General features: G+C 45.7%; 1 protein-coding gene across 2 annotated transcripts in view; it reads left to right on the forward strand.

Annotated features, from left to right (window-relative positions):
* The window catches only part of DHX35 (DEAH-box helicase 35), a 68,541-nt gene extending 43,942 nt beyond the window's left edge, over positions 1–24,599 (forward strand). The window contains exons 13-22 of one of the 2 annotated variants that reach the window (XM_043883597.1): positions 1,511–1,635; positions 4,877–4,931; positions 7,433–7,528; positions 9,297–9,391; positions 10,027–10,104; positions 10,824–10,953; positions 14,770–14,851; positions 17,516–17,587; positions 18,884–18,995; positions 23,476–24,599. In XM_043883597.1, coding sequence (XP_043739532.1) covers positions 1,511–1,635; positions 4,877–4,931; positions 7,433–7,528; positions 9,297–9,391; positions 10,027–10,104; positions 10,824–10,953; positions 14,770–14,851; positions 17,516–17,587; positions 18,884–18,995; positions 23,476–23,520 — 890 coding nt within the window. In that variant the 3' untranslated portion in view covers positions 23,521–24,599. The remainder of the gene's footprint in view (positions 1–1,510; positions 1,636–4,876; positions 4,932–7,432; positions 7,529–9,296; positions 9,392–10,026; positions 10,105–10,823; positions 10,954–14,769; positions 14,852–17,515; positions 17,588–18,883; positions 18,996–23,475) is intronic. The other variant, XM_043883598.1, reaches the window with a different exon arrangement.
* The last annotated feature ends 536 nt before the right edge of the window (positions 24,600–25,135 follow it).

Genomic DNA, 25,135 nt, shown 5'->3' on the forward strand with positions numbered 1-25,135 from the left:
TGATCCCTTTCCGTGGGCCGTTTCCTCTGCCCAGCGGATTCACTTTGTCCCTGTCTTCTCTCTCAGATGTCAGTGCCCTAAATCCCTTCTCCCCTCAGCTGTCCTCCCTCCATCCTTCAGCCTCCATTTCTCGTCGGGAGGACCCTCCTCTGGGACCTAGCCTGTTGTCATCTTGGTCCCAGACCCCTTTGAATCGTGGAAACGTCTCAAAAGCTGTTGGCCTACAGCTCCTGCAGCCCTTGGCACAGTGCCTTGTGTACTTGAGTCCTCAGTAGACTCAAGTGTCCTTGAACTTAACTGAAGTGTCCTTGAACTCTTTAAGAAGCACCTACTTCCTGTGAGCATCTTCATCAGGATTGTCCTCTTTATCTGATAGCAGTGTGCTTGAAAAATATGGTTATTCTACCAGAAGTCTACCCCTCAAACGCTCTTGAAACTTGAAGGAAATATCCCATTTGGAACTTCCTGCTGTTGCCTGTTACCCAGAACCTTCCAGGTGGGCCCATGCATTTGGTTATTTGCATCAATCAGCTCACAGAATATTTATTGTCTGTTTTCTCAAAGTAAAGTTTTTTTGAAGTCCTTCAGTGATAGTGCTGTTTCTTCATGACACCTTTTGTTCTGCTCTGACTTTTCTCTGGTTAATTAAAGATTTATGTTGGAAGCTAGGCCACCTTTGTGTGAAGGAGGGTGTGCACAGTTAAAATGTTGACTGATGTGGGAGGATTTTGTCTATAATCCTTCTCTAAATGATCCATAAGCTTTCTGAATATACACAAAAAGGATTTAATCTCTTCCTCGCTGTTTTTTTCCCTCACCCTTTTTATCTAGCTTTTATACAAAGGCTTCCCAGAGTCTCTTTCCCTCCCTCCCCCCTCTCCTGCCCCTCCCGTCTTGGCCTCCTGAACCTAGTGGTGCCTTTTCCTGTTCGAGGTCACCTTTTGTTCCCGATGGTGTGTGTAAGCATTCATTAATCCATTTGGGGCAGCACTGGACTCTGGGAGTGACGTATGTGCCTGGCTTGATTTAAAAAGTTGGACAGTTTTTGGTCTTTTTGAGATTTGGTCATTTTTTAATATTTTAGAGATATTTTGGTTATATTCTGGTTTTATTTGGTAATTTATCCTGAAATCATTCTTTGCTTTTATGTACAGTCCTTGGCTCCTTGGCTCTATCCCAAGCTGAGGGAATGGAAACGGGGCACCCACAGTAATACTTGTTGCTTTGTTTTAATGTTTTGCTAACAAGAATCACATTGTAAAAAGCATTCTAAAGTGAAAGGACATACTTTTATAAAGACATATTGTTAAAACGTATTTATCTAAAGTTTAAAAAAAAAAAAGAGTCTTTCCTAAATAGGAGGCAACGATCTGTCAGAGTATCATATGAGTCTGAGCCTAGACTCCTAGAGCCCCTTGTTAAAGTGAGAGAAGGACAACATTCCTTTGGCAGAACGGTCACATTTGATTGTGATCTTTGATCACAAACAGTTCTGATTTCCTATCCCCAGAGGAAGCCTTTGACCAGCTGCCTCAGTCCACTGTCCCTGAGATGCAGCGGAGCAACCTGGCCCCCGTCATCCTGCAGCTGAAGGCGCTGGGGATCGACAACGTCCTCAGGTTCCACTTCATGTCGGTAAGTCCTGCCTTCCGTCTGCAGCTGTCGGGAGACTGGAACACTCCCAAGGGAGGTGCCGGACATCGGTACAGAGGGTGCTGCCTTTCTGGTGTTTTTCATTTAGCTCAGGTATCGTGTGCAGGGTCCAGGGGAGAACAGCCAGACAAGGGTGACAACTTCTGTTCTTGTCTGTTGGGGGAGAGGAAGTAAGTGGGGTAATGACAAGGGTCTGTGCTCTGAGAGACACAGGAAAGGCCCGCAGCCCAGTTAGGTCATGTCTGAGGCGAGACCTGAAACCCAAGTGAGATTTCAGCGAGTCTGGAGGGGTGGAGTGATCCAGGAGTATGTCGGCCTGATAGAGAAGTGTCCCGATTGGAGAAGCCAGGAGGGCTGTGGTGGAGCTACAGGGAAAGTCCCTATGGCTGATTGCATTTCTGATTATTTCCAGGAGTGGGTTTATTGGGTCAAAGGCCATAATCATTTCGTAGGTCCTCGATACAGGGCAGAATTCCTTTACAGGTATAAACTCGAGCAGCGCATGCATGCCTGACTCACTGGACCCTGATCCTGCTATGTTATCTTCTTTCAGAGTTTTTCTAATTCGGTTGGTGGGAGGAAGGAGGAAAAATACCATCTCTATCTTTTTTGATTTCTCATAAGGTTAAAAAACTTATCAGCCACTTTATATTTCTTCTGAATTAAACTATTCTAGTGTTTATTAGTGATTTTTTAAGTCCTTTAATTATTAAAGACTTAACTATTAAAAACTATTAACTTTTGTCTATAGTATTTCTTGTAAATAGTTCTAGTTTGTATTTTATTGTTTGTTTAGTTACGTGCAGCCACTGTAAACATTTCCACAGCAATATCTTTCTACCTTTGCCTCTATGATTTTCTTTCTTCTCTTGTGCTTATGAAGCATTTCCTCACAACCCGGTCAGTTAATAAATACTCATATTTTCTTCTTGAATTTTTATGACTTGAAAACTTGTATTTTTTTGACTCTATTCTGTCCCAACATTGTTGATGTATGTAACTAGTCTAGATTCCTGGATGATAAAGTCCCTGATGTTGCATGAACAGCGCAAATAATAACCAACATTAGAATACGTTTGACTTCTCTAGGAGAAAGAAATGCAAATTGAAATAGCTGTTCCACTCTACATTAATTGAATGATCAAACATAAAAAAAATGATAAAGTCCAGCTGACACAACTTGGGGGAAATGGTTTTGTATTCTCTTTCGGTCCTCATGGAGGACTTTCTGACATTATGAGCTGTAGAAATGCCTGGTATTTCTTCTTGGGAAATTTTCTCCTGAAGATAATTCAAAAGAAACAAATAACTTACATGTAGGATAATGATTATAGTATCATATTATATTAAATTAAAAAATACAATAATGAAAATCATAAACTTTTGGACAGCTGAGAAATGAAGGAAATACATATAAATTCATCTTCATATATTCCCTTCTGGTTATTTTCCCCTGAAATTGTGGTGTTTTTTTTTTTTTAACAGTTGAAATCACAAGATGCATATGATTTTATATCTTAGCAGTGATAATTACAGTAGCAAAGAACTGAAAACCACTCTGTTGCCCAGTAGCAAGAAAGGTGCTTATTTCACTTTGTATGACTTTGTTGGAATAGCATGCAGCTGTCTCAGGGTCATCACTGTGAAGCGTGATGAGTACCAGAAACAGTGGGAACAGAACACCAGGCAGTGAGAAAAGCAAAGTAAGACTCTGCACATGCAGTCCTTTCAGCTGCAGTAAAACAGTGTCTTTATGTGATCTCCAATCAGATGAGGCCACAGAGAAATATTAGTAAGTGTGTGTTGAGGTGAAAATCCTCTGGATGTGATTGGGAGAGGAGGGGGTAAAGGTGTGGGCCTTTTGACTGATGATAAATCCCAAGAGCAGAATTCATCAGGCCTGGTGATTGACTGCAAACAGGGCCAAGGATTAAAAGGAGTCCAAGAGGGCCTGCCTGTTTTGTTCCGTAATGATTCAGAACCTCGTTGAGCGCTTGGTCTGTCCGTTACGTAATCTCAGCTAAAGAAAGTGGTCAAGCCCCCTTTTAGGTGCTGTGTGTGTGTTTGCTGTTCATAAAGTAGGATGGCGTGGGCACTGAGGAGAGACTAGTGAATCAGTTACGTGATTTAGTCCGCAGCGGTTTGTTGAATCCCTGGCCTGCCGTGAGTCAGGTCTAGTTCCTGCCCTGTCAGTGCGTGCCTGCAGTCAGCACAGCTTCGAAAAGTGCGCCTTTGTTCCTCGGCAGTCCAGTGGGTGTGAGGTGGAGGTGCTCAGTCGTGTGTGACTCTGTGTTTTCATGGACTCTAGCTTACCAGGCTCCTCCGTTCATGAAATTTTCCAGGCAAGAGTACTGGGGTGGGTTGCCATTTCCTTCTCCAAGTGGGTGTGGCAGAGTGGAAAAAACGAGACCCGAGTTCTGTCTCTGGCTTTGCCACCAGTGGCCTCTAGGATCTTGTTCAAATGTCTTTTACATTTTGTTATTCACTTTCCTCACCTGTAAAACTGAACTGAAACAGTATATATTTAAAGTACATTTGTTGTGAACACATTTAGAAAAAAAAATTATGCAGTTTGCAAAAGGACTATAATTTTATTGTGTGGCTTATAGATGAAATAGTTTAGAAGATGGTAGTGGTGCTTGGCGCACAGTAAAGGCTCAGTAAAGGTTCACTGAAGGAAACAAGGCAGTGTCCTCAGAGACTCAGACTCAGACTCAGACTGAAACTCACAGTATCAGCTTTGTTAAACTTCGGATTGTCTAGCATTCTCTGTTTATTTCCAGAAGTTCAAATTCAACTGATGTCAGTGACTCCCTATAGGGAGGGCCTGGGGCGGAGCTCTGGGTGATACAAAGATGAATCATCCGTCAATACTGCAGTATCATGGGGCTTCTTAGAAGGCTGAGACATGAGGTAAAAATTAGAAATGTTTGATGAGAGTTTAGGGAAAGCAAGGAAGTAGTTCAAGGTAAGGACCTGTCTCTTCTGATGTGAGTGGAGCGTGAGGGAAAGCTTCAAAGGAAATGTTTAATCAAGCTGCGATTGAAGACCACAGAGTAGGAAGGGTGCTGAGAGGGAGAGGAAGCACATCTTGAGAGTAAGCATGGAGGTCGGGAAGTCTGGAGCGTGTCAAAGCGAAGAGTGGATTTGAGCAGGAAGTAGTTGCCTTGTTATGGCTGTTACCTGATGAAATTAACTTGGGGGGTGGTTATGTTTCCTACAGCCACCTCCAGCGCAGTCGATGGTTCAAGCATTGGAGTTACTCTATGCTCTGGGAGGTACGTCTGTCTCTTATTCTGTGTTTCTTACACATTATTAATATGTGATGTTAGGTTGTATTCACTCTAGGGCTCTTGGTATCTTCAAGGATGGACTTGGTTCTTCCCATATATGTGATCCTCTCAGTGACACGCAAGCTTATCCAAATAAGGTGGGACCATGATTGATCCCTGGATTGGGAAGATCCCCTGGAGGAGGGCATGGCAACTCACTCCATTGTTCTTGCCTGGAGAATCCCATGGACAGAGGAGGCTGGCAGGCTACAGTCCATGGCGTTGCAAAGAGTTGGCTGAGCAACTAACAATTTACTTTCACTTTATGATTGGATCATGAAGTCCGATCGTGACAATAAATTTATGAAGCATGTCAATACATCAAAAGCTTTTAATAACCTTTGCTACAGCTATACTTCCTAAGAGACTTCTGGGAGATTCTTTTACCAGTATTTCAGCTGTCACCCCTCTGGGCCGTATTCTGTGTCCCTGACCTCATTCTGAAACTGGCTCAGTGTTCTCTCCCTAAACCCCCTTCCTTCCACTCCTGGAGTTCCCGTGGAGGATTGGGTAGAATACCGGCCTGTGGTATTGTTTGGACAAGGAGACACCATGTTATGGAGGAACTTCTATTCTCTTGTTGTTTGAAAATGTGGTATTTATCTTAAAATAGAAAAAATTGTGGGCTAAATTCACCTATTTTGGAAGTGTCTTTTCTGTGAAGGTTGCCTCCAATGAAAATAACATCCAGTTTGGTATTAAATTTCAGTGGAGGTTTTGTTCTTTGTGATTTTTTTTTTTAGTTCTTAAGATCTTTATTGAGGTATAATTCATACAGCGTGTAATTCACCCATTTAAAACGTGCAATTCAAGTTAGCCCCAAATGTTGTTGTTCAGTCATTAAGTCAGGTCAGACTCTTTGCGGCCCCATGGACTGTGGCACACCAAACTCCTCTGTCCTTCACTGTCTCCTGGAGTTTGCTCAAATTAATGTCCATTGAGTCAGTGATGCTATCTAACCATCTCATCCTGTGTCAGCCCCTTCTCTTCCTGCCCTCAGTCTTTCCCAGCATCAGGGTCTTTCCCAAGAGTTGACTCTTCGAGTCAGGTGGTCAAAATTTTGGAGCTTCAGTTTCAGCATCAGTCCTTCTGATGAATATTCAGGTTTGATTTCCTTTAGGATTGTCTGGTTTGATCTCCTTACTGTCCAAGGGACTCTCAAGAGTCTTCACCAGCACCACAGTTCAAAAGCATCAATTCTTTGGTCCTCAGCCTTCTTTGTGGTCCAACTCTCACATCCATACAGGACTACTGGAAAAACCACAGCCTTGACTATACAGACCTTTGTCATCAAAGTGATGTGTACTCTTAATATGCTGTCTAGGTTTGTCATAGCTTTTCTTCCAGGGGGCAAGCGTCTTTTAATTTCATGGTTGCAATCAGTGTCCACAGTGATTTTGAAGCCCAGGAAAATAAATCTGTTACTGTTTCCATTTTTTCCCCATCTATTTGCCATAAGTGATGGGGGAAAAAATGGAATTTTCCATAGTTTGTTGTGATCCACACAGTCACAGGCTTTTGTGTGGTCAGTGAAGCAGAAATGAATGTTGTTTCTGGAATTCCCTTGCTTTCTCTGTGACCCAGTGAATGTTAGCAATTTGATCTCCGCTTCCTCTGCCTTTTCTAAACCCAGCTTGTACATCTGAAAGTTCGTGAGTCAGATGACACACTGCTGGAACCTAGCTTGAAGGATTTTGAGCATTACCTTGCTAGCATGGGAAGTGAGTGCAGTAGTCCAGAGGTGATGCAGAGAGAACAGCAGGAGAGGTGGCAGAGAAGCCAGACAGTGTGGGTCATGGAAGCTGGGGAAGAGGATTTCCAAGGAGCTGTAGTTAGCAGGCTCACAGACTGCTGGAGGCCCTAAGGAAGGTACCCTCTGTGTTTGGCACTATCTGGTTGTGGGTTGGGCCCTTGGAGAAGGCAGTTTCTGGGGAGAAGTAGAACCAGGAGAGGGTGGGAGCAGGAGGCGGCTCTGGGGCCATTTCCTCATACTCAGGTCTTTGCATAGAGGCCATTGTTGTTTAGTCCCTAAGATATGTCCCAACTCTTTGCAGCCCCACTGACTGTAGCCCACCAGCTTCTCTGTCCATGGGATTTCCCAGGCGAGAATACTGGATTGGGTTGCCATTTCTTCCTCCAAGGGATCCTCCCGACCCAGGGATCAAACCCGCATCTCCTGCATTGGCAGGTGGATTCTTTATCACTGAGCTACCAGGGAAGCCCATGGAGACCATTAGAAGAATTAATTTTTCAAAACTGAATATTCAAGACCTCTGAGGAAATCTTTTCTTTTTCTACTGTAACAGCAATCAGATTGAGGCTAGTAGTGTATGATTCATCTCCTGGATACACCTTTGCTAGCTTGTATCATCTTTTATTCTCCCAACAACTGTACATCTTCCAACACAATGGTTCATGCCTTCTGCCTTTTGTTGTTCTTATGGCAGGTCTGGACAAAGACTGTCGCCTAACTGAACCTCTTGGCATGAGAATAGCAGAGTTTCCTTTAAATCCCATGTTTGCAAAAATGCTGCTTGAATCAGGTAGGTGGAGACCAGTGGTTCTCATTGATTTTATTTTGTCCAGAAAGTTGTTTCTCAAATTCTGTGTACCTTGGGGGAGAGGGCACAATGTAGCATGTGTCAGAATTTTTTTTTTAAGCACTGAAGGAGTTTTCATCTAAAGCCGCCTGCTTTGGGGCATGTTGTTAGCTTGTGATTCAAGGTCAGTCATCATTAATTCAGGAAACACTTTTGTTTGTTTCCTGTGGGTCTGACACCTGAGTTTTAGTACAAATTTGTGGTGAAAAATACACAACATAAAACTTAGCATTTTACTCATTTTTAAATACAGTTAAAAATGTTAAAATGGACAGTTCTGCAGCATTAAGTACTTTCACATTGTTGTCCAACCACACCACCATCCATCTCCAGAGTGTTTTCATTTTTGTCAAACCGGAACTCTACCCATTAAACGCTCAACTCCCCATTCTCCCCTCCCCCAACCCCCAACAACCACTCTTCCACTTCCTGTCTCTGTGAATTTGACTATTCTAGGAACCTCATATAAGTGGAGTCAGACAATATTTGTCCTTTTGTGACTGACTGTTTTCAGTTGGTATAATGTCTTCAGGGTTCCTGTTGTATCATGTGTCAGAATTTTTTTTAAGGCTGAGTAATATTCCATTGTAGGGATAGACCATTCACCTGCTGGTGGATTCCTAGGGAGCTGCCGCCCTTAGGCTATTGTGAATAATGCTGCTGTGAACACAGGTGTACAAGTATGTGTTTGCATCCCTGCTTTCCCTTCTTTGAGGTCTGATATTAGGGTGGAATCGCTGGATCAGTGATTCTGCGTTTAGTTTTTTGAGGAATCACCGTAGCATCTTCCACTTTGTGTTTGCAGCCACACCATTTTGTATTTGCACTACCAGTGGGCAAGAGTCCCAACTTTTCTGACACTTTCAGATTTTTATGAGAATATGAGTTAAGGGATCAAAGTGTAGAGCCTCAAGATCCTCTCATACTTAGAAGTCAAAATCCTCTGGAGACTATAGAGACTGTGCTCGCCACCCCCAACAGCCCAGAGAAGGGAAATACTACCTCTGTCTTGCTTTAGTCTAACTTTATATTCACTGGTAGTCAACAAAGCTGTGTTTTAGATTAAGCATGGTGAAAGTTAGCTATCATTGTGTCTTGGAGCTACCAGGCTTGCAGTGAAAAGCAGGATAGATGATATGTGAGGCCTGAAGCTGTGGGGGAGCATGTAGGGCAGTTCACTCCATTTGATGCCCTGGAGGGCTGGTTGCTACAGACTCTGCCCAGGTGCCAGCAGCTGCGGCCCACCGCGTGCTTCCCTGGTCTTGGTATGCCTCCGCCTTGCTGAGTGAGTGAGCCCTGTTGAGAGGGAGGCCTCCTCACAGAAAGATCCCAGTGCAGAGGGACAGCACAGGGGATACAGCCCACGTATTCCCTGCCCCCTCTCCCTCTCAGGCTTTCTGCCAGGATTCCAGGTGTCCACCTAGAGAGGAGGGGGCAGGTGTGGCGCTGACCTACCCTAGTTGAGTCTCATGGCAGAGTCCCTCGGTGTGACCGAGCCAGAGTGGAGTCCTTCCAGGCCTCCATTCATCTGGACCATGTATACAGAGCATCCCATTTGGCATGGTGAAGTGTTTATATAAGATTTTAAAATGAAGCTGTATAGGAATAGATGATCTTAGTTTATAGTGTGCTGCAAGGCAAACATCAGAGAACGTCTTTTTCTTCTCGTGACACAGGATACATTTGAAATCAAACGTGTTTTGTTTTATAGGGAATTTTGGCTGTTCTCAGGAAATTCTAAGCATTGCCGCCATGATGCAGATCCAGAATGTCTTTGTGGTCCCCTCAAACCAGAAGTCTCAGGCTGTAAGTCTGACTTTTTCCCCAGGCTGTTCATACGAGTCTTGCTCAGTTTGGGCTTTCCTTTGTTAAAACTGCCCAGGGACTGCTGGTGACAGAGCAGCTTCAGTTTGGAGTGTTTATTTTACTGTGTGCCTGACATTGTGCCAGGCATTTTATATACATCATGGCATTTTATCTTCAGTGTGAACTTGGGAGGGAGGTATTACTGTCACCATTTTTACAGATCGAGGCACAGAAAAGCTCGGTAACTTAGGGTTGCTCAGCCACAATTGGTGGAGTTGCCTTTCATGGTCCAAATCTTAACCATTGTCCTACTGACTTTTCAAAAGTAAGGGAGGTTGTTTTCAAGGCTGCTCTGGGGGCAATGTTGGTGGGCTTATTAGTGCTGCCAGGAGTTCGTGCCTGGGCACAGCAGGCCTGGCACAGCCAAGCTGCTGACAGGGCCCTCCCAGCCCAGGCATTTCTGATGAGTAGATGGGTGAATGCTGGAAAGACTGTGAAGGAAAAGTTACGATATTGATGTACACTTGAAATTAAGACAGCATTGTAAATTAATTATACTGAGCTATTCATTGTGTTACCTCCAGGACAAGAGGCTCACAGGAGTCAGCTTCTAAACATTGCCTTATTCTTTCCAGATGCGAGTGCACCGAAAATTTGCTGTGGAGGAGGGTGACCATCTTACCATGCTCAATGTGTATGAAGCATTTATCAAAGTAAGCACAGTTGCCACTCCAAAGGCCCCCTCCATGCTCCGGTCCATTGGAGGCCGTCTGTTGTTGTTATTCAGTCGCTCATCCATGTCCAGCTTTTTGAGACCCCATGGACTGCAGCACGCCAGGCTTCCCTGTCCTTCACTATCTCCTGCGGTGCAGTTTGCTCAAATTCATGTCCATTGAGTTGATGATGCTATGTGACCATCTCATCCTCTGCCACCCCCTTCTCCTTTGGCCCTCGGTCTTTCCCAGCATTAGAGTCTTTTCCCGTGAATCAGCTCGTTGTATCAGGTGGCCAAAGTATTGGGCTTAAGCATCAGCACCAGACCTTCTCATAGTTGCCTGTTGTCAAGTAAAGTGATAACCTCGAGCCTATCTGAGAGGGAGAGTTGATTTACAAAGAGCCGCAGTGAAGGGGTTCTGTCTGATAGTTCGCCACGCTCAAGGAGATACTTAAGACTGAAAACAATGCTGCTTATCTTTAAGTTCTCACTTGCGCTTTAGCACAGGAGAGTGAGATCGGACAGCAGTCAGATGGTGAGCAGGGTGGTCAGCGTCTGTTTAGAGAGATGGGGCCCCAGAGGGCCCGTAATGACTTGAAGATCTTGTCCCGTGAAGTAAGCTGAAGGGGGCAAAGGGCTGAGTGAGGTCCACCGCGTAGCCTCGGCCCAGAGCTGTCCTTGCTGTCTCAGCCTCCCTCCGTGTGCCTTGTCCCACAGCACAACAAGAACTCCCAGTGGTGTCAGGAGCATTTCCTGAATTACAAGGGCCTCGTCAGAGCTGCGACAGTGAGGGAGCAGTTGAAAAAGCTTCTCGTCAAGTTTCAAGTGCCCAAGAAATCTAGTGAAGGTAAGAATAAACCGCCACTGCTCATGACGCTCCTCTCTGCCCTGTGGAGTTGCACTCTTGGCGTTCTCAGGCTGGGCGGTGTGAGGCAACACAGTGTACTGTGGACCCACAGTGGGCTCGCATTTTGAATTGCCTGTGTTGGTGAAAAGCTGCATATGAAGGGAGCATATTTCCCCCCACCCCCTGCCCCCAAGGAGGTCCATTTTTATTTCTAAGGGCTATTCTTATTTAAAAAAAATTTTTAACAAGCCCTGACAACACTTAAGAATCATTAACATTCTTCACCTCATTGTACACCATGTGGTTAATTTTCCCATGTAGGTTTTGCAAGAAAAATGACTTTTACGTGGAAGACATTTATGGCCATTCTGTATAAACTGCCTTTTATTTTCAACTACAGGTGTTACTAAAGCATGCTCTTTGTGTTTAGCCCAGACAGTCGCTGGGTAAGACGGAAGTGCTATGTAAGACACAGTTTCTGGCCTCTGGCAGTGACAGTGAGTCCTGTTAGTTGAGGACACACTAGTTTACACCACGGGGGTTTTACTTAATATTCTCTCACTTACTCTACTACTCCAAGGCGTCGGTGATGTTATCCTTATTTTACAGAGGAGTTGTAAGGTCCCAGGGAGAAGTTCATTTAAGTTCGGGACAGCACAGCTGGTAACTAGCAAAGATGGGCCTGTGTGGCACAGACCAACGCTTTCAAGGGGGTGGTGTGTCTGCTCGGCCAGTCAGCAGTTGTCTTTTGAACACCCCCTGTGTGCCAGGCCCTTGGCAACACTCTTGGCATCACTAGCTCTTAACCTAGCTGCAGCACCCGTTACAGGCCCAGCAGGGCTGTATCTTCATGTGTGAGTTCATTTAGCACTCACGGAGCTCCAGTGAAACACGCACTGCTGTGATCCCCATTCTACAGATGAGAAGAGTGGGCTGAGAGGCAGTGAGTGACAGGCCACACGGAGGTCGCACAGTGAGTGTACAGTGGCCTCAGAGCTCAGGCAGTTTCATTCCAGAGCTTTATGTTGCCTTTGTACTAAGGGAAACTAACTACATGATGACAAAGACGCGGTTCTTACTGTTGAAACAGAGCAGTGACAAGAGAGATTCCTATGGAGACACAAAGTACTGCAAATGAGATTATCAGTTGTCTTAGAAACTACAGGAATAGATGTTTGAGTGCTCATGGTGTACAGTGATGGGGTTTGTAGTAGGAATGCAGTTAAGATGGAATCTTGGGGTTGGGGGGACTAAGAGGGCGCACAGTGGGCCTAAAGTGGTGGTGGAAGTCCAGTTGAGCAGACTGGTTGGATTAGAAACCAGTGGCAAAGGGCTCACTAGGCAAGGAGGACTGTGGAGACAAGTGCTGGCAGAGAGCAGCATATCAGATGTTCAGAGGGTGTTGATGGATGACCACGCTCCTAAGAGAGGGAAGCATTGAGCTCAGGTGACTGGGTAAAGTATCATCAGTACAAACAGGAAGCTCACAGAGGCAGCTCACTGGGGAGAAGCTGATCAAGCACCTGTCTCCCAGGAGATAGAGAGCAGCCATCCATCTGCATCTTTGTTTCTTAACCTGTTTTTCATTGTCAACTTTAAACAGCAGAAATGTGTCTTGGAGGCTCCAAAGGAAGAGCTCCAATTCTTTAGCCCTCAGTGCAGAAAGAATTTAGGAAGACACAAAGTGATAAGAAGTGATTGATTAGAATAGGATGCTTGTGAGGCTTACAAGCGGGCGGGCAAGAAGCTGCCACACAGAGAACTTAGTGGGCTGCAGCTTTATAATTGAAGGGAAATCAGGGGAGGGGAAGACGACCACCTTCTTCCTCATTCTTGAGTGGACATCAAGCTTCCATCTTCAGCTTCTCCTCCACATCAAGCCAGGGAGCTTTCTTGTCCCTACATAGTCAAACTGGGACTGTCACTGTACAGTGAAAATGAGCAAAAAGGTGGCAACGTAGACTAAAATGAGGTAAATCTGCAGGTTTCAGTGTAACGCCACCTTTCCTCCTGGTTTTGTTTTTAGTGTGGGCAGAGAAGCGTGTCCTAGAATCATTAGCTTACTGAGCTCACTGAGGGTGTGGGGTCTCATGCCTCCATTGTTTTAGCTCTTTTGAGCATGCCTCCTGCTTCTGTTGCATGGTTTTGTTTCTAAGCAAGCCTGCTGGATTTTGGGGTTAATTAAACCTGCTTTCTTGAGTGATCATTAACTTAAACCTCCTATACTTTTCACTTCTTACAGTTCCCTAGTGGGATTAACTGTTTATCACCTGCTTTGTCCTTTCACTCTGTCCCTATCAAACCCCTCGCCCAGGAGAAAAGTTACATTGAATTTAAATTCTTTTTACCACGAGAAATTCCGTACTAAGGAATAAGATTTTGTAAGGTAGGGTTGAGTTCTAAAGGGCCACAATCCTTGTAATACTTAAAATTTCCCACTATCCTGCCCCTTAAGGAGGGCAGTTTTTACCTCTTGGAAATGATCTCATTTTGATAACAATGCACATTCTACGTAGATACTTCTTTTGGGCAAGTGGAGAGAGGACCTGAGGCTAGGATCAGATTGTGTTTGGAAATGTAGATTTGAGATTTTTTTCAGTTCTGTGCTGAAGAACAATAGAGAAAATTATGGAAATGCAATACATTACATGCAAATTAAAAAGTTCTCTTCAAAAGGGAGGGAATGTATGTATACTTGTGGCCGATTGACATTGACAACAGAAACCAACACAGCATTGTAAAGTAATTATTCTCCAATTAAGCAAAAAATAGATGTTAAAGAAAACAGTGAAAAAATATTTTCAGCAGATATAAGGGATAAAAAATTAAAAGCTTTATTATAGAATAAATTTATTTAACATATTAAGGAAAAAAAACACCTAATTTCCAAGTTGATAAATGGGCAAAGGAATGGAATGGAAAATTCACAAAAGAAGAAATACAGTAATAGTAATAAATAAGTGTACAGTTAAAGAAGGGGTACCTTTGTGCCAGAACATTGCTGGTAAGAATGCAATAAAACTGACATTCTCATACACTGTTGATGGCTTTGTAAATTATACCACTTTTTGGTAACTTATTTACCAATATACTATGTTTTGTTGGATCTAAGACACCATTAAGACATACCATTATTTTATGTGTCGTTAAGAAAGAAAAAATGTTGCCAATTATAATTATAAAATGCTGTCCTGATTTCAATGAGTTAAAGTGTAAAAAAGAGTAAATCTTAGAATTGATGAAATATTGTATGTCATAAGCCATATGGATGGCATTATCGTTTTTGCAGAATAATTTGGATATATCATGTAGAAATCATCTAATTGAGCGGGCTTTATCCTTGGAAGATGTTTACTACAGATGCCAGTTAAACTGAGATGTTTGAAAATTTTGAAGAATTACGAACTAACTATAAGCACAGAAATAATCTTGTAGTATTAATGTCCCAGGTTGTGTCTTAGGGAAGGAACATCATTCCTGCCAAATGCCCTCCTAAAGAGGAGTTCCAAGGTCACTGGCCAGCATGTGGAATGCTCTGTAGGTTCTGGTGCCCAACCTTGGTCTGGTCCTCTGTGGCTGGGGACTTGGGGGGCGGGGTCCCAGGTTAAGAGAACAGTCTGACATGTTTCCGTCAGCAGCCATTGTGGAGAGTGGGGACCTCTATGGTGCCAGGGCGGGCATCTGGCACTGGGAATCGTGGGGCTGAACCTGTTCAGGAGATGGTTTCAAGGTGGCTCAAGGCAGCCTGGGGTGGCCTCACAGCACAGAGCATAGGGTGGCTGAGGTCTCATCTCATCCATCCCTCTGTTTGTGTAGGTGATCCAGATCCAGTTCTGAGGTGCATCGTTTCCGGATTCTTTGCAAATGCTGCGAGGTTTCATTCTACTGGAGCTTATAGGTAACATGATACTTTGTGAAGTCATTTGTGAAGTCACTTAAGTCATTTAAATCTTAAAAATGAACCAAACTCAACAGCAAGCCGACATGCATAGAAAGCAGAGAAATTAAATCATTTTTCTTTATTGTATCTTGCCTCCTTCTAAAGATGCCTTGAGGTTAGCTGTACAGCTTTAAGCATAATGTCTTAACTTTGTGGAAATGATTCTCGAATATTCAGCCCATCCACATGTTGTAGGAGGATGATAGTTACAAGTCTGAAAGTGAAAGTTGCTCAGTTGTGTCCGACTCTTTGTGACCCCATGGACTATACAGTCCATGAAATTCTCCAGGCCAGAATACTGGAGTGGGTAGTCTTTCCCTTCTCCAGGGGATCTTGGCAACCCAGGGAATGAACCTAAGTCTTCCACATTGTGCGTGGATTCTTTACCAGCTGAGCCACCAGGGAAGCTCAAGAATACTGGGGTGGGTAGCCTATCCCTTCTCCAGCAGATCTTCCCACCCCAGGAATCGAACCGGTGTCTCCTGCATTGCAGGTGGATTCTTACCAGCTGAGCTGTCAGGGAAGCCTGTTACAAGTCTGCAGGCTGGTAACATATCTGTTGTAGTCAGAGAGTAATAGGACTTGAGGGAACCATTAGAGGTGCTTTCTCCTAGAGAAGTTAGTTTTGCTGTTGGGTGCTTCCTGATGTTTTTGGAGGTCTGCACAACTGAAGCTCCCCAGGTACATTGTAGCCAAACTGGAATGTTGGTGAGTATTTCTTCATGTGCTGGCTGGCCCCTCCCTCTGCTGACGACTACAGCTTGTCTCTTCCTGTTCCATTTTTCAGGTATAGAAAAGTCACTGATCACTGATGACCTCCGATAACCTCCAGTATATTCAAATTTGGTGAAAGCTGACACTGAGTTTAGCCCTCTTTTTTCCAAACCGAATCATTCCAGTTTGTTGAATTGTTACTTTAGTCTGTCTGTCTGTTTCTGAGCTGGTTTTAGTCTTGTAACTTCACTTTAGCCAGTTTTTTAGAGCAGTGATCAGAAGGTGCTCTTCTTTAATAAAGTGAAAGTGAAAGTGGCTCAGTCGTGTCCAGCTGTTTGCAACCCCATGGACTATACAGTCCATGGAATTCTCCAGGCCAGAGTACTAGAGTGGGTAGCCTTTCTCTTCTCCAGAGGATCTTCCCAACCCAGGGATCGAACCCACATCTCCCACATTGCAGGCAGATTCTTTACCAGCTGAGCCACAAGGGAGGCCCCTTCTTTAATAAGGGAGTGCTCAAAAGGCTCTCTCCCTAACTTGTCTTTGGGTTTCCTCCCTAGACTATTGTTAGCTTTTTCCTCTCAGAACATATTATAGTCCTGTGATCCTGAAGTCACCGTGCTGTCCCATTCCAGATACTGGACCCTGTTTCTTTTTCTTTTTTTTTAGGTTTTTATTTTCTATTGGGTTGTATAACCAATTAACAATGTTTTGTTAGTTTCAGGTGAACACCTTAGGGGACTCAGACCTACATATACAGGTTCCCATTCTCCCCCAAACTCCTCCCACTGGGCTTTCTTAATGAGCCCAGAATTGAATTGAGCTTCTTTGTTGTTTTTGGCAGTCAGGTCTCCTCCATCTAGTATTTGGTTGCTGACTGAGCCTCAGTATAGCACTTTACATTTGTTTCTAGTATGTTCTATTTGTTACCCCAGGCCGTGTATTCCAGCCTATCAGTGTCACGGTTCTGTTGCCCCATCATATGTACTCCCCTCCCAGCTCCCAGCACTGAGCTGTTCCGTCTGAGGCGGCCCTGGACAGGCTGTGATCTTCTCCAGTGAGAACCATCATTTCATTGTCATTCTGATTGCCCCGCTCTCCTCAAGATTATTAATTAGCAGTTCCCACTAGCGTTCACAAAAGTCTTTCACCAGTGTCCTCAATAGAAATACAGGCTACACAACAGGCTTCATGGTGGTCAGTCCCTTTGGGACAAAGTTCAGTGTTGGTCACCTGGTAAGAGAGTCAGCACCCTGGGCAGTGGCTTTATTCCAGCGCTGGATATGCGCAGGGTCGTGGCCTTGAAGCACTTTCCTGACACACATCCCTGGCATCTGCAGAAGTGCTCTGTAATTATGGTTTGAGCAGCAGTATCCTGTTCTGTTAATCTTCTCTCATGAGCTGATCTCACCAACAGTTGTGTGCGCTGTAAATATTTTTTTGAATTAAATTGAATTAAATCTGAGTTGGCATCTGAAATATTATCTCTGAGAAATGGATAGTCCAATATTGAGCTTTCTTTTTCCTCTGTTTATAATTGTCTCTTCCATAGTCTTTACTATTTAACCTTGTTAATAGAAAAGTTTATAGAAGTAATTGTATATATTTCTGTCCTCAAGGAAATTTTTGAAAGAGAACCTGTGGAAGATAAACATAAGCAGAAAAATATATTTCTCAGGTGGTTTTTTTTTTTTCAAATGTACTTCTCCCTTTTTAAGCATGATTTATTCTTGATTTCTGGGGTGACAGTGGGGGAGGGGTCATAAAGGGCTCAAGAGAAGATGGAGAGGATAGTTTTGTTTGTGTGAAGTGCAGCCTGCATTTTTCAAGAGTTTAAACGCATCTGTGGGAAGGTCTTGCTGAAAGTGTTTAAAATGTACTTGAGATAAAATTGCTCTGCTTCCCAAGGACCATCCGTGATGATCATGAATTGCACATCCACCCAGCATCAGTCCTCTATGCAGAGAAGCCACCCCGCTGGTAAGCCCCCTCCTGTCCCTCTGCTTTGTCAGCGCACTGAAGGCAAGGCCTCGTTCTGGTTCATCTCTGGGTCCCCAAAGCCTAGAGTCCAGGTGCCCAGTATGCGTTTGCTGACTCTGGTCCTCAGAGAATTTCTGCTCTGTCAAGGATCCCTTAAAGCCAATGGTCTTGTTCCTCTGCTCGCTGATCCCCTCAGCAGACATTCGTGTTCACCCACAGACTAGGAGCTCTGTCCTCACTCTTGGTACAGCTGTGCAGAGAGAGGAATCCGGGTCCCATTCCACAGCCCGACAGAGAGCAGATGGACTCCAGTACCTGGGAGAAAGGCTTCTGTAGAGGGAGGTATTTGATAGGTGGCTGAGGTTCACAGTTCCATGGGCCAGGGTGTAAGGACTGGCTTCAGGAAGGAGATATTAATCCTTGCTCCGGAAACTGATATGGCTGCAGGGTGTGGCATGCGCGATCTTAGTTCCTCAACCAGGAAACAAACCCATGCCCCTGCAATGAAAGTGCAGAGCCTTGGACCACTGGACTGTCAGGGAAGTCCCTGGAAACTGATATCTATATTTATATACACACTCTTAAAATCTGGGGATTTAAATTACCTTCTTGGCTCTGCTTTTTGGTGTCTGTTACCTCAGCCTCAGGCAAACTCCCCCCTCTTTTGTGTGTGTGTGTGTGTTTTGACAGCTTTATGGAGATATTATGTAATTCACATACATACAATTTACCCAGTTAACATGTACAATCCTTTGGCTTTAAATACATTCACAAGGTTATACATCCATCACCACAATTAATCTTCTCATTAGCCCATGAAGAAAACTGTTAGCAGTCATTATAACTGTGTGGATGTAACCCATATTCCTAGTAAGATATAGAATGCTTTCATCTCTCTAGAAGGTTCCCTTAACAGTTAATTCCCAGCTCCTTTCAGAATCAGTGAGCCTTAGCTTCTCTTTCTACATTTTCTAATGAAGTCATTAGACTCTGTTCAGAGTTCAGAGTTTTGTAAACAAAAGCATAAGGAACCAGAAGGTTCAACTGAGATGTCCTGGAAATCACGTGGGACTTAGAGTCTTCTCTGTGAAATGGACACACTGGTATACCAACCACTCAGGTCATGAGGCGTAAGTGAGCAACATGAATGCATTTGTCTAGTGTAGTGCCTAGCACACGGAACAGGTGGATGCACGTTAAAAGTAAAGGGGGAAAAACTTCCCATCTGTAATTGTTGTGGTTCTGATTCTAATTACAATATATAGGAAATTAGCTCATGATTTCTTCTTGTTTCAGGGTTATCTACAATGAAGTTATCCAAACCTCTAAGTATTACATGAGAGATGTGACCGCCATTGAGTCTGCTTGGCTGTTGGAGCTGGCTCCACACTTTTATCAACAAGGAACGGTAGGAATGAACTGAGCCTGGCCCCCCAAACCACGTGTTACCTGTCTCTTCATATTTTTAAATATACATTTATTTTTCAATGTAATGTCCTAAACTTGCCTGCCCCCCAGCACCAACCCCCAGTGGTACATAGGTGAAAGGCCATTACCACAGTCTCAGATTGTTCTGGGTGAAAGCACCATACTGTTTGCTCATGTGACATTTAAAATGCTCACGTGCATTTAAAAATAAAATCCCTCCAGCTTACACGATAAGAAAAAGAGAATGTATCTTTAGGTCTTCCCCTCTCCCTCTACCCTTCTAAACCATTTCCAAAGAAATTCTGTGACACTTTGGACCGTGTTCACAAGAAGCAGCACAAATACTCTGATGAGGAGTGCTTTGCCGAGACTAAATGCGTGTGCAGGCTTAAACCTGTGGCAGTTTAAACACGTGGTGGGGGCGTTGCTGTGCATACCGTGTGTGCTTTTCTTCCAAGGCAGACGTGCCTTAACTCAGCTTCTTTGTCATCTCTGACCTATTTTGTTTTTAGACTGTTTTTCTACCTCATTATGGGTCACATTTCCTGCTTCTCTTGTCTAGTAATTTTTTGTTGTGTGCTGGACATTATGGGTGGTTTGTTGTGAAGAGTTGAATTTGTTGTCTTTTCTGTAAAGAATATTGAGTTTTTCTAGTACACAGTTCATACTGGCGGTCAGTTTAATTCTACCAAGACCTGACTTTAGTCTTTTTCGGGCAGGTGTCTAGTAGCCCTGCTCCCAAGACATGGACTTTTTGATGTCTCAGCTGAATGCCTGGGATGTTCAGTGAGGCCTTTGCACTCTGGCTGCTCAGACCTCCAGTGTCTCCTCCAAACCGGGTCACAACTCCCCAGTGCCTGTTCTTTGCCAGCCTTACGGAACCTTGGCCTGCACCCGTGCAGCTTAGTGTTCAGCCAGAGGCTTAAGGGTCTGTGTTGATTCTGGAGCTCCTCTTTTCTGATGCTCTGTTCTATAAATTCCAGCAGGCACAGCAACTCTGAACTCTGATCTGTGTTTCCTCTCCCCAGCTAAACTGTTCTCTATTTAGGATTCACTTCCCTCTGACAGGGGCTTCCCTGGTGGCTCAGACGGTAAAAGAATCTGCCTGAAATGCGGGAGACCCAGGTTCGATCTCTGGGTTGGGAAGATCCCCTGGAGAAGGGACTGGCAACCCATTTCAGTAGTTTTGCCTCGACAATTCCATGGACAGAGAAAACTGGTGGGCTATAGTCCGTGGGGTCTCAAAGAGTTGGACATGACAAAGTGTGGAGAGCCATACAGAGACCTGGAATGACTATAAAGTTCACTCACCTCGAGTGTTTCCTTTTTCTCAAGGGTTACAGCCCCATGCTCTCTGTTACCCAGTACCTGAAAATTATCACTTCAGATATTTTGTCCAGTTTGACCATTGTTTACCACAAAAGGGAAACCAAAACCTGTTACTTCATCAAAGCTGTAGCCAAACTGCAGTGTTTTCAGACCAAAATGTGGCTTCATTGGTGCCTTTTAAAATTGGGAGAGTCCACATTAAATATGAATTTCAAGATTCTCTTGAAAGACATGTTGAATTTGCTGAGTTTCTGAGCCTCAGTTTGCAGCAGGGGCTGAGGAATGGCGACTATTGTGAGCGACTCTCTCCAGGTCCTGCCTCCCCTGTTTATCTCACTTGCTCGACTCCTGGAAACATTTGATCCTATAAAGGGAAGGATCTTTTCATCCCTCCCCCTCCAGCAATGTCAAGGGAAGTTGTCCTTTTAAATCTTTTGATATTTAAATATTAAACAATCAAACAAAAAGCATCTCAAACCTATATAGTTCAACTTCCTGTATCCCCATCCAGATATTTCAGCTAAAAATGAGATCAGCTGCAGGGATTGATAAGAATGCTGCTGCGTTGGGCTGAGAAGAATAAACCTGAAATGAAGGAAAATCTTCTTCCACCAAACCTCTCAGGTGGAACGCAGCAGACTTCAGAAGTCCAAAAGAGCAATTAGAAATGCAAACTTGAGCTTAAGGAGAATGGTGCAGTTTTAAGCCTGCTTGTTAGCGTAACGAGAGGCAGGCAGTTAGAGAAGAGAGACTCTGAAGTTGTCTTAGGTTCATTTAGACTCTGGGAGAACAGAATTAACCCAGAAGCAGAGTCATTTTCCCTTCTCACCTCAAAAATGACAGTTTTTCTAGGTCAAACCCACAAAGTTAGAGCAGACTGCCCCAGGATTTTGAAGAAAACAACAATGCCAAATTTGTCTTTTTTTTTTTTTCTCTCCAAATGTCTGTTTTTCAGCTCCTCTGTTCCACTCTGATGACTGCTTGTGATCAGAGTAATTTTAGAGAGGCTGGGCTTGGAAATCACCTAGTTCAACAACCTCATTGCACAGGCGAGGGCCCTAACCCTCTTCCGCCCTAAGAAACTTAGTGAAGTGCTCAGTCGTGTCCGACTGTTTGCAACCCCATGGACACCAGGCTCCTCCGTCCATGGGATTTTCTAGGCAAGAGTACTGGAGTGGGTTGCCATTTCTTTCTCCAGGGAATCGTCCCGACCCAGGGATCGGACTCAGGTCTCTCGCATTGTAGACAGATGCTTTACCATCTGAGCCACCAGGGAAGTCTCTCCTTAACTAAGCAGTCCAAGGGCACTTCTGCTATTAACTTGTCCAGAATGGATTGATTTCTCCAAGAGCCCAGCCGCTCTCCAGCAGCTGCCCGTGATGGCGGAGGGTCCTTGGCCGAGTGCAGCGTAGTGCCCCACGGCCATGCACAGCCCACAGGTTGTCCCCAGCTCTGTTCCTGGCATTGTTGGTGACTTTCCATTACCAGTGTTCTTCAGAGTGTTGCTCTTGCCCTGTTAAGAGGCCTGAAAAGGTCCAGAGTCTGCTTTGTTTATACACAACATTCTCTTCAGAAATGAGCACCAAAAATGGCCCCACAGGCACGATGACCTCATCCCCATTCCTAAGCTGAGGCTGTGGGTGTCTTCCATTGGTGGGCGGGGTCACATCAGGTGAAGTGCATGGAGGAGAGAATTAGGAGGCATTCAGCAAGACCCACAGCTGGAGAGGGAAGGGCGGGGGACCTGTCCAGAGATTTGCCTTTCAAGTCCTCAGGTTTTTTCTCCTGATTCTGAGCTATCTTTGGGATCGAGGGAGAACCCTCTTCACCAGGGCCTTTGCTGGAATCTATACTAGTCCTTTCTCGGCCATGGGCTTCCCTGGTGGCTCAGACGGTAAAGAATCCGCCTGCAATGCGGGAGACCTGGGTTCCATCCCTGAGTCAGGAAGATTCCCTGGAGAAGGGAATGGCAACCCACTCCAGTATTCTTGCCTGGAGAATTCCACAGACAGAGGAGCCTGGTGGGCTACAGTCCATGGGGTGCAGAGTGTTGGACATGACCGAACAACTAACACTTTCTTCTTTCTTTTCTCGGCCACAAGTGGTTAGAAAGTGTGACTTCCTGCAGCTCATTGCACTTGCGTCCTGCTCCCTCAGCCCCCCACATCCTATCGTGCTTGGTGGGGGCTGCGTCTTCTGCACCTGCCTTCTTTCAGGCCCTGAGGTTCTCTCTCGGTGGTGGGGGTGGCTGTCTCGAGGCCGTCTCGGATGTGCCAAGAGACGGGGTTTGGGCCCTGAGCGTGCTGGGGGCTGGCAGGCCTGCTCTGCTAGCAGGCGGGGCGCTGGCGTCCCTCCAGTGAGGAGCCTGCTGTGTGAGGGCAGCACGCTCAGGATATCGCCTGCCTGTTGGATTAGAACTTACCGAGAGGGCATCAGGTCTGCCTCCGTTGCGAACAGAGGACCTTTATTCAAAGCTTCTGTTTACACTCCCTGCTTCACATGTATACTTCAGGATTTCTCGCACTTTTGGCTTTACTTTCGAGTGTAAAGGATGCTTGTATCCCCCAATCCTATTATCTGAAGCCCATGATTATAGTGTTAGGCTTCCTGGGTTATTTACACTGCTAGAGAGTGACATTTCTGAGAGACTGGCCACCAGGCAGTGTCCTGGTCCGGTGTGTCTTCCCCGCTCTTGGGCGGGCGTCATGAGAGCAGGACCTTGAGCCTCTGGGGATGGCTGGCTAGGCTGGCTGACCTTTTTGTTCCCAAGGGGAGGGTACCTACCCTTGACTGTTCTCAACAAATTCTAGGAAACTCGAGGTGATCTTTGGCCTGGGGCCTTGAGCAGCCCGGCTGTTGGGCTGCAGGGCTGGGGCGGAGGGTGAGCCATGTCTGGCTGACAGCTGCCCTCGGAGCCCTGGGCTGCCCAGCCTCGGCCTGTGTGGCTTACTGAAGCCCTGGTGCCTTTGTCCCTTGGGCTTTTTTCCTCCAAAGTGTTGCCTGCGGGGCAGGGCGTTTACTGAGAAGGTGTGAGCCAGTTGGAAGCTTTGATTTGGTCACTTCCAGGGAATCGTGCTCAGGTCTGCTTCCTTTGACCCACCCCAGTGATGCTGTTTTCTCTTCTCTTGCAGCACCTGTCCCTAAAAGCCAAGAGGGCCAAGGTCCAGGACCAGTGAGCAGAGCTGGCAGCCGCTGCAGGGGCTGCTCGGCGTCCCCTCCTCCACGCGGTCACCCCGGCCCAGGGCGGACAAGCTGGCGTCGGCTCCTGTGGACCCGTCAGCGGCTCTGCAGTGGGCTGCAGCCCATTCACAGCCCCCTCCCGCCCGCTCCCCTCAGCATCTGCATTCCTCGCCGGGATCTGGAAGAGTCTGTGCCTGGGCGGGCGTCCTGCTGCGCAGGAGTTGGAAAGCCCGTGCTCTTGGCTCACCCAGCACCCTCCCTGGTCCAGCGTGCCCCTGCCACCAGGCATGAACTCCAGCCGGGCTTCATGGGGAGCAGGGAGGAAGGTGGGCTGCTGCGGGCTGAAGCACCACGTGGGGTGGGCAGGGCTTTGCTGGGCTGGCCTTGCCCTCCCTGCTGGGACCCCTCCTCTATTGACCAGTGAGGCCCTTGGCCAAGTGTGGACATGGCACATATCTATGATGAGACCCTGGAAACGCGGTGGATTTCTGCCAGTCACCCAGGGGCATGTTTGGTGGGCACAGGGACTCTAAAGTCAAGCAGCTTCTGTTTTCCCTCTGCCTCTGTTCCTGTTTGTCTGTGGTCAGGAGATTTGCGAGGATTGGTGATCAACAGAGAGATCCCATGTGCACAAGGCTCCTTGGCTTCACAAGCAGCTTGGCTTCCCCTTCACGCACGGTACCATGTCCCGATGCCACTAGAGACAGCTCATCAGCTCGAATCCCATCCCAGATCCTCGGTAGCAGAAATTCACAACCGATAGAGGCTCTAAGCTTCTGTAGCTCAGGAACATACTCGTCGTTTGTCTTCTGTGTGTTTGCTTGGGTTCTTGGGAGAAGGCGGGGACCCTTCCAGCAGGCACTGGTGTCGTCGTCCCCCGGGCTGCTTGGCTGTGATGATGTTCGCAAGCACATAGCTTGAAAGTTTATTTTTGTACCGATCTAGTTTGGATGTGCCACTTTTGGCACCAAACGTGTATGTCATTTTTATTTCTATTTTATAAACATGTAAATAATAGTGGTAACTTGTTAATAATAGTAAACCTTTATACTTAAAGTAAATGTAGTCCCTCCCATCCGTGGTTCTCCTGGTCTGTATTTTAAGACAGTCCAATGAATTCTTCCAAGTGAGCGCTTGACATCAGCTGAGAAACCAGAGGCTTGGCACATGGCAACTTTGGGGTCATGTGGGCACAGGAAGCCCCGTAGAGCAAGATCGTGTGATCAGATGCCCTCCAGACATCGTTAGAGCAGACATGGGATGTTGTTTTATAAAGTCCCAAAGAAGTGCCAGTTCTCACCAGTTTCTGATTGGGATCCTTGTGGAGAAAGGCTAGAAATGCCTTCATAAAGCCTGAATTTAGGACCAGGGCTGATCCTGTTGAGCTTCTGTTGGGGTGGGAGGAGGCAAAGGGGCAGAATCCACATCCTCTGGGGGCGAGACCACAGATCAAATCAGGGGATCAAACAACAGTCCGCGGTGCAGGCTGGAGCCAACAAGGTGTCACTGGCCACCTCTGCCCGTGGGCCCCGTCTGTCGCCGCCTCTCCACTTCTTGGGCATCCCCAGCAGGGCAGGCCTCCCAGCGTTGTGCCCTGTGTCACATCGCAGC

The sequence above is a fragment of the Cervus elaphus genome, chromosome 23, assembly GCF_910594005.1.
Source record: "Cervus elaphus chromosome 23, mCerEla1.1, whole genome shotgun sequence".
Taxonomy (NCBI): domain Eukaryota; kingdom Metazoa; phylum Chordata; class Mammalia; order Artiodactyla; family Cervidae; genus Cervus; species Cervus elaphus.